At 45.5% G+C, this 15,044-nt stretch overlaps 1 protein-coding gene across 3 annotated transcripts; it reads right to left on the minus strand.

Moving 5' to 3' along the window:
• Positions 1-474: 474 nt before the first annotated feature.
• Positions 475-14,576, minus strand: LOC117750532 (E3 ubiquitin-protein ligase TRIM21-like). Of its 3 annotated transcripts, none has more exons than XM_034561900.1 (3): positions 14,441-14,574; positions 13,966-14,202; positions 475-3,432 (listed from the first exon to the last, which is right to left on the minus strand). In XM_034561900.1, the coding sequence occupies exons 2-3, from the start codon at positions 14,191-14,193 to the stop codon at positions 2,005-2,007; spliced, it is 1,656 nt and encodes a 551-aa protein (XP_034417791.1). In that variant the 5' UTR covers positions 14,194-14,202; positions 14,441-14,574; the 3' UTR covers positions 475-2,004. The 3 variants fall into 3 exon arrangements, with proteins under 3 accessions (XP_034417791.1, XP_034417870.1, XP_034417719.1); XM_034561828.1 differs by lacking the exon at positions 475-3,432 and adding an exon at positions 7,340-7,445 and having other exon boundaries at positions 12,142-14,202; positions 14,441-14,576; XM_034561979.1 differs by lacking the exons at positions 13,966-14,202; positions 14,441-14,574 and adding an exon at positions 5,432-5,582 and having other exon boundaries at positions 475-3,653.
• Positions 14,577-15,044: the final 468 nt, after the last annotated feature.

Below are 15,044 nucleotides of genomic sequence, written 5' to 3' on the forward strand. Positions count from 1 at the left end.
CCACAGCTCAGCTCTCTGTAAAGCTCTCACCTCCTCATCTCATACTCACTTCTGATCTCTATGTGCTGCTGAATCAGAGGAGGAAGTTGAATATGTGCAGTCTGTTCAAGCCTTTAACAAACGCTCCTCCCTCTGATGTGTGCTCTGCTGACCCCTGCTGGTCACAGGAGGGAAACACACCTTTTGGGGATTTTATTTACAAGACTGCAGCTATAAAAATATAAAAACTTCAACAAACAGTTTCTTCTTCTGCACATTATTTTACTGCAGTGATACTTTACAGCAGAGTCATTTCATTCATTACAGAAGATGTTTTCATTCACTTTACAGGATCTGTTTTTAGTCTCTGACATAAATCAACCTTTTCTACAGGCCATCCAATCAATTTCAGCAAACAGTATGATTCAATGCAAAAAAAGTATCAAACACGTATTTCTACTTTGTAGTTAAATATTTAACATTTATTCCAACACTGACATAATAAAGACATCTTATTCATATAATAAGATATTACAAGTATTTTATTACAAACTATTTCACTCGGACTCTTCAAACATCTTTTTTTTATTCCACTTTCAGTCATTTATTTTCAGGCAGAAACATCAAACATTCTCTATAGTCCCATAAAACATGTAATAATTTATTATACCCAAGTTTTCAAAGCCATGTTGTGCCTTGTGATTATAATGAAATCCAGTTGACAGGTTTACTGCAGCTTAAGATATTCATCCATACTTCTCTCTCTGTATTAATGTTTTAAGGAGATACAACCACCTCAACAGGTTAAGGACCCCTGTAATACTGAGTGGACCAGAAAGCTCAGGTAAGTAATTGTGTCGTCTCTGCAGGAGTCCAGATGAGAACATTGGAGTTCATCAGAGAGGTCATATCTTTACACTCTTATGAATATGTGCATATGTTGTAGAAAATGCTTCATAGTTATTGCTCAATACATTTCTGATAAAAAATTAATAAATCAGGCAGTTTGCTTGTAGCAGAGTTTTAGAGATAAGGAAATAAGATTTAGGATTCAATGCTTGAATAAGTTACTTATGTTAAACAATCTGTCATGGACTACAGGAAGCCTTCGGAACCAATGCTATTTAGTAATTATGGTATTAATACACAGACAGAACCGCCATTGAAAGATTTTTGTTGAAAACATGAAGAAGAAGAAAAGGTAGTACAGACAATATGGACATTTTATGGAATAAAAGGTCAAAAGTAAAAAAAGTATAAAAGGTGAAAGAATATATTTTATGGAATCTCTCTTAAAGCCACATCGTCTGTCTGCAGATTTCAACTGAGTGGATTATTCTTCCTTGTTTACTAACGCCAAAACATGTTAATACACTAATTATAACAGTTATGAATATTATATCCCATTGGTGCTAATTAATCCCCCTAAATGTTCCTTTAATAGAATTGGAGGAAAGACATCCTCCCTGTTAACATCTGTGGAGATCAACAGAGTTACACCCACAGTCCACAAGTAATACGATCTGAATGTAAAACTAAAATAAATGTAAATCAGTACAATTACAACCTTAACGTTCTTAAATCAAGTTCAACTCCTCAGAGCGTCACAGAGCTCTCAGGTCTCTTTAAGAAGCCTTTCAATAGAAAAATAACCTTTATAAGAGTGACTCAAACTTAAAGATACTTTTATGTTTTAACCCTGAAGCTGTCTGAGGGACACAAATGATTACTGACCCATCATATTCAGATGAACACAAGTTCACAAGAGATATTATCACTAAATATGTACATTTATTACCATAAATGACATTACGTCTTTTTATTTCAAATGTATCAGTCCGTCAGTTTGTTTTGTTTTATGTCTCTAATTGATTGGTGTCCACATATTGACCGCTGTGTCAGTATTGTAGTATTAAAACTTTGTCTGGTGTATAAATACACTGGATGTATGAAGACTACTTTAATGTGAATATGTATTGTTGGTAATGAATTATTGTTCAGGGAGTTTCTGATGGTAAAAAAGAATCAAGGAGTTTGATTGACAGGAGAGATGATCAGAGGGGAGGAGTTTTTACCACCATCATTAAGAAGAGGACTGAAGAATGGGAGGAGTTTCTCCTTGAAGGAGCAGCCAGTAAAGGAGAAGATGAGAGCTGCAGCTTCTACGTCATAGAAGGAGACCAGACCCTCCTCATAGTCCACAAACACCCCCACCTTCTGAGGACCAGACTTCAGGGAGAGGAGAACTGGAGCACCAGCAGCAGCTTTATACTCATTTCCATTTCTCAAACATAAAGTCCAGATACCATCCTGAGGGCTCAGTGAGATTGGTCCCTTCCTGTTGATCGACTCTCTAGTCACTCCTAAAGTCCATTCAGTCTTTTCTTTAACTTGAACCTCAAAGTAAAATCTGCCTGAAGAGAAACTCTGCTTTGCTAAGACACAAAGACAAGAAAATCTCTCTGGGTTGTCGGGGAGATTCTTCCTCACATCACTATCATTCACTTGTTTCCTGTCATCAGACAAGATGAGTTGAGGATGAGCTGTTTGAGGATCAAGAGTCACATCCACTGCAAACTTCTGGACCCTCTTCAGCTCAACTTCAACCAGCTTCTTGATCTTTTTACTGAGAGTCTCCTCCAGCTGAGACACAGCTCTCCTCACAGTCCCCTCATATGATGCTGGAGGAACACTGACCTCAGACCAGTCCTTGGTGGGTGGTGGATGGTGGATGTTTAGGGCCTGGACACTCTGGAGGAGGTGGAGGTGGTCTTCAGAGAGGGAGAGCTTCTCCACCTCAGTGCTTCTCTTCATCAGCTCAGAGAGTTCCTGTTCCAGCTCTCTGATGGAGTCTTCAGCCTGTTTCTTTGTTGTTCTCTGCTTCTCTTCTATCGTATTGATGAGCTCGTTCAGTTTTCTCTCAACAGACTCCTTCAGATCAGTGAAGACCTGAACACCTTCTGCTTTCTCTCTGTCTGCATCTTCCTCACTGAGCTCCACTTTGTGTTTGACCTCCTGAATCTTCAGTCGTCTCTTCTGGATCATCTCCTGAAGTTCAGCCTCTGTCTTCTCCAGCTCGACCTTCTTTCCTTCATATTCTTCCTTCAGAGGAACAAACTTGTGCATCTTGTGGTCTAACACAATGCAGAGCATGCAGACACACGTCTGGTCGGTCCTACAGAACAGCTCCAGAGGTTTATCGTGCTTCGTACACATCCTGTCTTCCAGGTTCTCCACAGGGTCCATCAGCTGATGTCTCTTCAGGCCTGACATTGTCAGATGAGGCTCCAGGTGAGTCTCACAGTAGGAGGCCAGACACACCAGGCAGGACTTCAGGGCCTTCAGTTTGGTTCCAGTGCAGACGTCACAGGGAACTTCTCCTGGTTTGGACTCTTGTTGCTCTGAGCTGCTGCTGCTGGCTTTCTGTTGAGCCGACTGTCTGAACTGAGAAACCATCTCAGACATGAAGGTGTTGACGAGCAGCTCAGGTCTTGAGGTGAAAACCTTTTTACACATTGGACACATGTTCTGGTTGTTGGTATCCCAGTAATCATTGATGCACTTCTTGCAGAAGTTGTGTCCACATGGTGTGGTGACTGGATGAGTGAACACATCCAGACAGACGGAGCACAGGAACTGATCTTCAGATGGCAGAAAGTTTGCAGAAGCCATATCTACACACATTGTGGAGGAAAAGAAGAACATTTTATTAAACAGAGTTTAATTATTTGTTTAAAAAGGAACAAGTGTGATTCATTTGATATCTTTCCACCCTTCTACCAAACCACTTTGTCGACTACTTTATAAAAAAGATGGAAGACAAACGCTCATTTACTAATCCATCTTCTATAACTAGAATTCCATCAACTTCATCTTCTTCCCCGTCGCTTTCCTCTTTCAGCCCCTTGTCTCCCAATCAAGTTCTTACCTTGGTAACCTCTGCCCGCCCAACCACCTGCCCCCTTGACCCCTTCCCATCTCACATTCTCCAGTGTATTGCCTCTGACCTTCTTCCATTTCTTACCCATCTTATTAACACCTCCCTCTCAACTGGCTGCTTCCCTAACTCTCTGAAGGAGGCGAGTGTTAACCGTCTCCTAAAGAAACCCACCCTCAACCAGCTCTCAAGTGAGCTGTCCTTAATCAAGTGTCCTCCTTTCTCCACCATAAAAACCTTCTTGGCGTGATGTACCAGTTTGGCTTCAAGGCCGGCCACTCAACCGAGACAGTGAACCACCAGATCCTTACTTCCTCCCTTCAGGATCTGGGTATCTCAGGCTTTCCTCTATCCCTTTTCTCATCCTACCTCAACGACCGCACTTACCAGGTAACCTGGAGAAGATCTGTGTCTGAACCTTGTCCTGTCACTACTGGAGTCCCTCAAGGCTCCGTCCTGGGCCCCCTCCTCTTCTCTCTGTACACCAACTCTCTCGGCTCCTGCTTTTCCTACCAAAGCTATGCTGATGACATCTAACTGTGGGCGTATCTCAGTGGATGTCCACACACCTCCTGAAAATGATCCCTGACAAGACTGAACTACTTTTCCTTCCAGGGAAAGGCTCTCACACCCACAACCTGATTATTACCTTCAATAACTTGTGTTGACACCGACCTCGACTGCCAGGAACCTCAGTGTCACACTCAACAGTCAACTCTCCCAACTTCACACCAACAACACGCTCCTGTAGGTACATGCTGTACAACATCAGGAGAATATGACCTCTTCTCACTCAGAAGGCAGCACAGGTTCTGGTCCAGGCTCTGGTCATCTCACGTCTGGACTACTGTAACTCCCTCCTGGCAGGTCTACCTGCTAATGTCATTTAACCTCTGCAGCTCATCCAGAATGCAGCAGCTCAACTGGTCTTTAACCTAAATTCACCAACACTACTCTGCTCCTCCGCTCCCATCACTGGTTACCAGTGGCCGCCCGCATCCGCTTCAAAACATTCGTACTTGCGTACCGAGCTGCAAACAGATCGGGTCCAGTCTACATCCAGGACCTGGTCCAACCTTATACCCCAGCCCGGCTTGTAACTCCGTCACTACGAGCTAAACACTCAACAAAGTCACGCCTGTTTGCTGTCCTGGCTCCTCATTGGTGGAATGAGCTCCCCACTGACATCAGGACAGCAGAACGTCTCTACATCTCCCGCCTCAAACTAAAAACACGTCTTTTCCGTCTTTTTCTTGATTAAAAAAAAGAAATAGCACTTTTTTAATGAAATTGTCCTTTCTTGATTCTTGTTGTTCTGAGTTGGTCCTCCTGAGACAGTTTAAAGCTGTTAAAGTGAGTTTCTGTGTAGCGGGACTTTGGACAGACGGCCATAGTTATATTGTTAATAATTCATCAGGTATGAAGTGATAAGAGAGGAACTTCCTGCCTGAGTAAAGGTAAAGTGTTGTGTTCATCCTGGTTATTAAAGGTGTAAATATGATCAGATGTACTCACCAGTGTTTGGAAGAGACTCCGTTGTGTTGTTGACAAAAACCTGATGACGTCACTTTGAATCGTCTCTGAGAGAAAAGCAGAGACTTGTCTCGACTGCAGTGTTTCTGCCACTCTGACCAACTTAAGTTTCGTTTCCGGAAAGTGACGTAGAGGCTCTCCTCTTCAGTGTGGCTCCGCCTCTTACCTGTGGCTCCGCCTCTTACCTGCAGCGCTGTGGTCTTGTTTTAAATCCAAGGAGATTAATACCATGTGTTGGAGCTATTTAATTGATATTAGTATTTAGTTGTTTTATTGACAAGTAGTATTGTTTAATCATTCAGGTTGTTTGCTTATTTAGGTTAGATGTTTTGATATATTAGAATAGCTTTTTTCTTGTGATAGTTTTTAGTTAGTTTAATTCTTTATTGTTGTTGTCTAGATATATTTAGTCTTTTGGTTGTTCATTTGTTCGTTAATTGGGTAACACTGTGGGCACCTGTGGTTATATGTAGGAGTAGGCAGGTACAGGACCAGCATGCACCTGGGTAGGCCGATGTTTTTTACCAGCGCAGGAGAGGCAGCGTTAGGAGTTCCTTTGTTCTTTTGTTTGTTTGTTTGTTTAGTTAAATAAATTATCAGATAAACGGAATCCTGAATGGACAATGCTTTCTTTTGGCTGCGTAAACCACAAACCCATGGTGCGTCAGTGGCAATTTTATTTATGTTTGTTTTTGATTCATTGGACAAATGGCCACTACACTATTAATATATAAAAATAATAGCATGAATAAGTTTACTTAATAATTACGAAAAATGTGGTATATTAAAACTCTGTATTTATCAAATGTGCTTTAAATACATTGTTTCAATGCTAATTTAGAGCATACATTTTGAAATCTACAAAACAGATGTTTGAAAACAAAGTTTAAAGAAGTCCATTTATGTAATTGCACAGAACTTACACTTAAAGTATATTTTTCTTACAATATTGTTAAGTTCAACCGAAAATCTGAGCTTCCCGCGCTTTGAAAGATGTCCTGAGACCATTCATTTAAAATATAAAGGTTTGGTACATGAGAAAATTCAAATTGCACAGATGGTGCCCAAATGTCCATTTTGCATAATTTATCTGTACTAAAACCTCTCTAACTTTGTTCTGCTTCACTTTTTCAAAGTCAAACTTTGCAGAGAGACTGGTCCCATAGTGTGCTATGATCTGGGTGGTTTTTGACCTTTGCTCTGCATGCTCCCAAGAGATAATCCTAATAATGAGTTTTGAGTTGACACCAGTTATTGAACAACAGTAAATATCATCAGCTGTCACTCACCAGTTTGTGGGTCAGCTGTTGAGAAAACCCCGACGAGCAGAGTTAATATTTCTTTGGACAGAAACACAGAGACAACAAACATTGAGTTTCACTTCAGGAGTGTGACGTCATAGCCCCGCCCCTTCCGGCAGCTCTGTTTGGGAGGTCGTGTTTCCTCCTCCAGGTTGAGACTTTACTAGAGTTACAGACATGTGGCAGTTTAATCTCTGCAGGGAAACTATTATGTCTCTTTATCTTCCTTTTCCTGCAGCCACCAGAAGAAGTCAGTCCCACATAATAAATAATAATAAATATGTTTGTGTCTCTTTACAGTCCAATGCAGCTCTGCAACAATCTCAGTGTCGGTCCACAGCTCAGCTCTCTGTAAAGCTCTCACCTCCTCATCTCATACTCACTTCTGATCTCTATGTGCTGCTGAATCAGAGGAGGAAGTTGAATATGTGCAGTCTGTTTAAGCCTTTAACAAACGCTCCTCCCTCTGATGTGTGCTCTGCTGACCCCTGCTGGTCACAGGAGGGAAACACACCTTTTGGGGATTTTATGGACAAGACTGCAGCTATAAAAATATAAAAACTTCAACAAACAGTTTCTTCTTCTGCACATTATTTTACTGCAGTGATACTTTACAGCAGAGTCATTTCATTCATTACAGAAGATGTTTTCATTCACTTTACAGGATCTGTTTTTAGTCTCTGACATAAATCAACCTTTTCTACAGGCCATCCAATCAATTTCAGCAAACAGTATGATTCAATGCAAAAAAAGTATCAAACACGTATTTCTACTTTGTAGTTAAATATTTAACATTTATTCCAACACTGACATAATAAAGACATCTTATTCATATAATAAGATATTACAAGTATTTTATTACAAACTATTTCACTCGGACTCTTCAAACATCTTTTTTTTATTCCACTTTCTGTTATGTGCAGCTTGGAACACAGGACCCAAACGCCGTCAACGATGGAAAAGCAACTTTTATTGCTAAACAGGATTCCAAAACAGGATTCCAAAAAAGGATTCCAAAACAGTCTTACACACAAGATCTTCCACGATCTAGACAAGACAAACCGACAAAGGGGAATGACATGAACAGGACTTAAATACAGAGGGCTGGTGCAGGTGATTGGACACAGGAGGAAACAATCAGGAACAGGGCAGACAATCACAGGGACAGGAAGTGAAGAGAAACAGAGGACACAAGGACTTCAAAATAAGACAGGAAACACGAAACAACACTACAGATCCTGACATAACCCCCCCCCTCAAGGGGCGGATTCCAGACGACCCAACACAGTCCCCCAGGGTGGGTGGAGGGGAGCCGGAGGCGGGACCAAAAGCCTGGCAGAAGAAGTCCGGGGGACGGGCCGGAGGACGACCACCAGGAGGACTGACCTGCTCCGGAGGACGGGCAGGAGGACGGCCACCAGGAGGACTGACCTGCTCCGGGGGATGGGCAGAAGGGCGACCACCAGGCGGACGGAAGGGCTCTGGGGGACGGGCTGAAGGACGGCCACCAGGCGGACGGAAGGGCTCCGGGGGACGGGCAGAAGGAGGACAGGCAGAAGGGCGACCACCAGGCGGACGGAAGGGCTCCGGGGGACGGGCAGGAGGATGGCCACCAGGCACATAGACCTGCTCCGGGGAACGGGCAGAAGGGCGACCACCAGGCGGACGGGCTGAAGGACTGCCACCAGGCAGATAGACCTGCTCCGGGGGACGGGCAGAAGGGCGACCACCAGGTGAACAGACGGGCTCCGGGGGAACCCCAGGAACAGAAGCCGGAAGCGGCCATGGTGGCGACCGAACACAGGGAGCCTGAGTCGGCCGGGGCGGCGACGTGACCCGGGGAACCGGGGTCTGCCGGGGCGGCGACGTGACCCGGGGAACCGGGGGCGGCGACAGGACAAGGGGAGCCGGGGACGGCCGGGGCGGCGACGGGACACAAGGAGCCGGGGTCGGCCGGGGCGCCGACGGGACACGAGGAGCTGGGATCGGCCGAGGCGCCGACGGGACACGAGGAGCTGGGGTCGGCCGAGGCGCCGACGGGACACGAGGAGCTGGGGTCGGCCGGGGCGCCGACGGGACACGAGGAGCTGGGGTCGGCCGGGGCGCCGACGGGACACGAGGAGCTGGGGTCGGCCGGGGCGCCGACGGGACACGAGGAGCTGGGATCGGCCGGGGCGCCGACAGGACACGGGGAGCTGGAGTCGGCCGGGGCGCCGACGGGACACGAGGAGCTGGGATCGGCCGGGGCGCCGACGGGACACGGGGAGCTGGAGTCGGCCGGGGCGACGACGGGACAGCAGGAGCCGGGGTCGGCCGGGGCGCCGACGGGACACGAGGAGCTGGGATCGGCCGAGGCGCCGACGGGACACGAGGAGCTGGGGTCGGCCGGGGCGCCGACGGAACACAGGGAGCTGGGGTCGGCCGGGGCGCCGACAGGACACGAGGAGCTGGGGTCGGCCGGGGCGCCGACGGGACACGAGGAGCTGGGATCGGCCGGGGCGCCGACGGGACACGAGGAGCTGGGGTCGGCCGGGGCGCCGACGGAACACAGGGAGCTGGGGTCGGCTGGGCCGCCGACGGGACACGAGGAGCTGGGATCGGCCGGGGCGCCGACAGGACACGAGGAGCGGGGGTCGGCCGGGGCGCCGACAGGACACGGGGAGCTGGAGTCGGCCGGGGCGCCGACAGGACACGAGGAGCTGGGATCGGCCGAGGCGCCGACGGGACACGGGGAGCTGGAGTCGGGCGGGGCGACGACGGGACAGCATCGGCAGGAACCGGCGGGGACTGCGGCCGAAGCAGGACCCTGTCTAACGCCTGGAGGGACTCCATCATGTCCCGGAAAGCGTCCTGGGACAAGGCAAAGGAAGCAAGGGCCGGCCGGAAGTCCAATAGGTCCCAGGAAGTTGGGGTTGGCCGGAACACGGAGGCGGCAACAGGAACAGGCGAGGGCTGCAGCACGGAGGCGACTGCGGGAACCGGAGTAGTCTGCGGCACAGAGGCGGCAGCCGGAACCCTCCACCGACGCGGTCCGGAGGTTTGCACCCCCCACTCCGGGGCTGGGCCTGCGTGACCTCTGCCACTGGGGCTACGAGCCCAACGGGTCCCTTTGAAGGGGTCTGGTGCCGAGACCCTATGGGGGTTGTAGTTCCCCTTCTGCAGGCTACGAGGGCCCCCATAGGCCAAGCGGGTCCCTTCGAATGGGTTTGGTGCCGAGACCCTATGGGGGTTGTAGTTCCCCTTCTGGAGGCTACGAGGGCCCCCATAGGCCAAGCGGGTCCCTTCGAAGGGGTTGTAGGCTGGGTCCATCTTTGGTCGGTTCGTTCTGTTATGTGCAGCTTGAAACACAGGACCCAAACGCCGTCAACGATGGAAAAGCAACTTTTATTGCTAAACAGGATTCCAAAACAGGATTCCAAAAAACCAGGATACAAAACATGCACACACACAAGATCTTCCACGATCTAGACAAGACAAACCGACCAAGGGGAATGACATGAACAGGACTTAAATACAGAGGGCTGGTGCAGGTGATTGGACACAGGAGGAAACAATCAGGAACAGGGCAGACAATCACAGGGACAGGAAGTGAAGAGAAACAGAGGACACAAGGACTTCAAAATAAGACAGGAAACACGAAACAACACTACAGATCCTGACACTTTCAGTCATTTATTTTCAGGCAGAAACATCAAACATTCTCTATAGTCCCATAAAACATGTAATAATTTATTATACCCAAGTTTTCAAAGCCATGTTGTGCCTTGTGATTATAATGAAATCCAGTTGACAGGTTTACTGCAGCTTAAGATATTCATCCATACTTCTCTCTCTGTATTAATGTTTTAAGGAGATACAACCACCTCAACAGGTTAAGGACCCCTGTAATACTGAGTGGACCAGAAAGCTCAGGTAAGTAATTGTGTCGTCTCTGCAGGAGTCCAGATGAGAACATTGGAGTTCATCAGAGAGGTCATATCTTTACACTCTTATGAATATGTGCATATGTTGTAGAAAATGCTTCATGGTTATTGCTCAATACATTTCTGATAAAAAATTAATAAATCAGGCAGTTTGCTTGTAGCAGAGTTTTAGAGATAAGGAAATAAGATTTAGGATTCAATGCTTGAATAAGTTACTTATGTTAAACAATCTGTCATGGACTACAGGAAGCCTTCTGAACCAATGCTATTTAGTAATTATGGTATTAATACACAGACAGACCCGCCATTGAAAGATTTTTATTGAAAACATGAAGAAGAAGAAAAGGTAGTACAGACAATATGGACATTTTATGGAATAAAAGGTCAAAAGTAAAAAAAGTATAAAAGGTGAAAGAATATATTTTATGCAATCTCTCTTAAAGCCACATCGTCTGTCTGCAGATTTCAACTGAGTGGATTATTCTTCCTTGTTTACTAACACCAAAACATGTTAATACACTGATTATAACAGTTATGAATATTATATCCCATTGGTGCTAATTAATCCCCCTAAATGTTCCTTTAATAGAATTGGAGGAAAGACATCCTCCCTGTTAACATGTGTGGAGATCAACAGAGTTACACCCACAGTCCACAAGTAATACGATCTGAATGTAAAACTAAAATAAATGTAAATCAGTACAATTACAACCTTAACGTTCTTAAATCAAGTTCAACTCCTCAGAGCGTCACAGAGCTCTCAGGTCTCTTTAAGAAGCCTTTCAATAGAAAAATAACCTTTATAAGAGTGACTCAAACTTAAAGATACTTTTATGTTTTAACCCTGAAGCTGTCTGAGGGACACAAATGATTACTGACCCATCATATTCAGATGAACACAAGTTCACAAGAGATATTATCACTAAATATGTACATTTATTACCATAAATGACATTACGTCTTTTTATTTCAAATGTATCAGTCCGTCAGTTTGTTTTGTTTTATGTCTCTAATTGATTGGTGTCCACATATTGACCGCTGTGTCAGTATTGTAGTATTAAAACTTTGTCTGGTGTATAAATACACTGGATGTATGAAGACTACTTTAATGTGAATATGTATTGTTGGTAATGAATTATTGTTCAGGGAGTTTCTGATGGTAAAAAAGAATGTGCTGCTGAATCAGAGGAGGAAGTTGAATATGTGCAGTCTGTTCAAGCCTTTAACAAACGCTCCTCCCTCTGATGTGTGCTCTGCTGACCCCTGCTGGTCACAGGAGGGAAACACACCTTTGGGGATTTTATGGACAAGACTGCAGCTATAAAATATAAAAACTTCAACGAACAGTTTCTTCTTCTGCACATTATTTAACTGCAGTGATACTTTACAGCAGAGTCATTTCATTCATTACAGAAGATGTTTTCATTCACTTTACAGGATCTGTTTTTAGTCTCTGACATAAATCAACCTTTTCTATGTTTTATGAGGCTTTATGATTCGCTTGTATAAAACAATCTGTCATGGACTAGTTAGGAAACCTTTTAAAACCAACGTAATCTGGTAATTATAGTACTCAAACACGGGCTGAACCGCCATCCAAAGTGCTTCATGAAAACATTCGGAAGAAAATAATGAAAGAAAGAAAAATGCAAACTAAAATAAATCAGTACAATTATATCCAAAGCCCAGTAATTGACATACTACAAGCAATATTATTCATCACTGCACAGTTGAGTATACACCGGTAAACAAATCTATGAATGTATATATATATATTTACTTTGTGGGCATATTGTAGAAAGATGAATTCAATATGTTTATGTTTACGCTGACAACTCTTCACTGATCATAAAAAAAAAAAAGATCAGGCAGTTTGATTGACGGGACGGATGATCAGAGGGGCGGGGTTTTGACCACCATCATTCCGACAGGGGCTGAAGAACGGGAAGAGTTTCTCCTTGAAGGAGCAGCCGGCGAAGGAGTGGATGAGAGCTGCATCTTCTACGTCATAGAAGGAGACCAGACCCTCCTCATAGTCCACAAACACCCCCACCTTCTGAGGACGAGACTTCAGGGACAGAAGAACTGAAGGACGAGCAAGAGCTTTATACTGATTTCCATTTCTCAGCCATATGCTCCAGTAACCATATTCGGGGGTCATTGTGATGTTTCCCTTCCTGTTGACCGACTCTCTGGCCACTCCTAAATTCCATTTAGGCTTCCCTGTAACCTGAACCTCAAAGTAAAATCTGCCCGAGGAGACGCTCTGCTTCCCTAACACAAAATTATAATGAGAGAATCTCTCCGGGTTGTCTGGGAGACTCCTCTTCACATCCCAGTGATTCACTTGTTTCCCGTCAGCAGACAGGATGAGTTCAGGATGAGCTGTTTCAGGATCAAGAGTCACATCCACCGCAAACTTCTGGACCCTCTTCAGCTCAGCCTCAGCGAACAGCTTCTTCATGTCTCTGCTGAGCGTGTTCTTCATCTGAAGCAAAGCTCTCACCACGTCCCCCTCGTATGTCGGTGGATGGACGCTGACCTCCGTCCAGTCCTTGGTGGGCGGAGCATCTTTCAGGTTCGGGAAGCTTTGAAGGAGGCGAACGTGGTCTTCAGACAGTGAGACCTGCAGCACCTCAGCGCTTCTCTTCTTCAGCTGGCAGATTTCCCGTTCCAGCTCTCTGATGAAAGCTTCCGCCTGCTTCTGTGTCGTTTTCTGCTGCTCTTCTATCGTTCTGATGAGCTCGTTCAGGCCTCGGTCAACAGACTGCTTCAGAGCAGTGAAGACACGAACGCTCTCTGCGACCTCCATGTGGGCATTTCCCTTGATGCGCTTCACTGATTGTTTCATCTCCTGAATCTTCAGTCGTCTCTTCTGGATCATCTCCTGAAGTTCAGCCTCTGTCTTCTCCAGCTCGACCTTCTTTCCTTCATATTCTTCCTTCAGAGGAACAAACATGTGCATCTTGTGGTCTAAAGCGGGACAGTGTGTGCAGACACACGTCTGGTCGGTCCTACAGAACAGCTCCAGAGGTTTATCGTGCTTCGTACACATCCTGTCTTCCAGGTTCTCCACAGGGTCTATCAGCTGATGTCTCTTCAGGCCTGACATTGTCAGATGAGGCTCCAGGTGAGTCTCGCAGTAGGAAACCAGACACACCAGGCAGGACTTCAGGGCCTTCAGTTTGGTTCCAGTGCAGACGTCACAGGGAACTTCTCCTGGTTTGGACTCTTGTTGCTCTGAGCTGCTGCTGCTGGCTTTCTGTTGAGCCGACTGTCTGAACTGAGAAACCATCTCAGACATGAAGGTGTTGACTCTCAAATCCGGTTTCGTGGTGAACGCCTCATTACACAAGGGACACTGGAACCTGTAAGTAAGTAAGTAACTATTCCAGTGTTTAGTGATGCACTTCTTGCAGAAGTTGTGTCCACATGGTGTGGTGACTGGATCAGTGAACACATCCAGACAGATGGAGCATTGGAACTGATCTTCAGACAGCAGACATCTGACAGAAGACATCTCTACACGCTGAGAACAAAAGGTAAAAGTGTGAAAACGTGCTTTGTTACACACGCCATTTTTCATTTGTACATTTACTGCAATATAAAAAACACAAACAAGATTTATTGAATTCTACAGATATGTTCCTTTAACTGATATTTCTCTGACCAGTGTCAGAAGTGTGACTTCCTTTTTGCTTAGAGCTGCAACTTCTGCGTTAACGCTGGTTATTGAAACGCAGTAAATATGATCAGCTGTCACTCACCAGTATTTGAGCCCGTTGTCGAGAAAGACCTGAAGAAGTCAGTTTGATATTTCTTCAGACAGAAACGCAGAGGCTCGACTGCAGCTCTGCTGTGGCTCTCAAAAAAACCTTAAGTTTCATTTCTGGAATCTGACGTAGAAGCACCGCCTCTGACAGCAGCTCCGGTCGGGAGGGTGTGTTTCCTCCTCCAGGGGTTAGGCATGATTACAGTTACAGTCAAGTTAAGTTTAACGTCTGACTTGCTTTCTCTTCTAATGTCTGTTGTTGGAGTTTATTCCAGCTGCCAAAAAAAACTAAAAGGGCCGATCCCACACATATAACTCTAAAACTTAGGGTCAGAAAAACCATCAACAAACTAGAGTCCTTTACAGCTCTGCAACAATATCACCGTCAGTCCACAGTCCAGCTCACTGGCTGGACTGTAAAGTTCAAAGTAGAGATTTATTGTGGCTCTCAATATACACGCACACACACACACACACGCACACACACACACACACACACACACACACACACACACTTATCATTGATTAACCTGCTGATTCTTTTCTCAAGTAACTGGTTATTCACGTTGTCTATTCAACATTAAAAAAACAATAAATAC

The sequence above is a fragment of the Cyclopterus lumpus genome, chromosome 1 (assembly GCF_009769545.1).
Source record: "Cyclopterus lumpus isolate fCycLum1 chromosome 1, fCycLum1.pri, whole genome shotgun sequence".
Taxonomy (NCBI): Eukaryota; Metazoa; Chordata; class Actinopteri; order Perciformes; family Cyclopteridae; genus Cyclopterus; species Cyclopterus lumpus.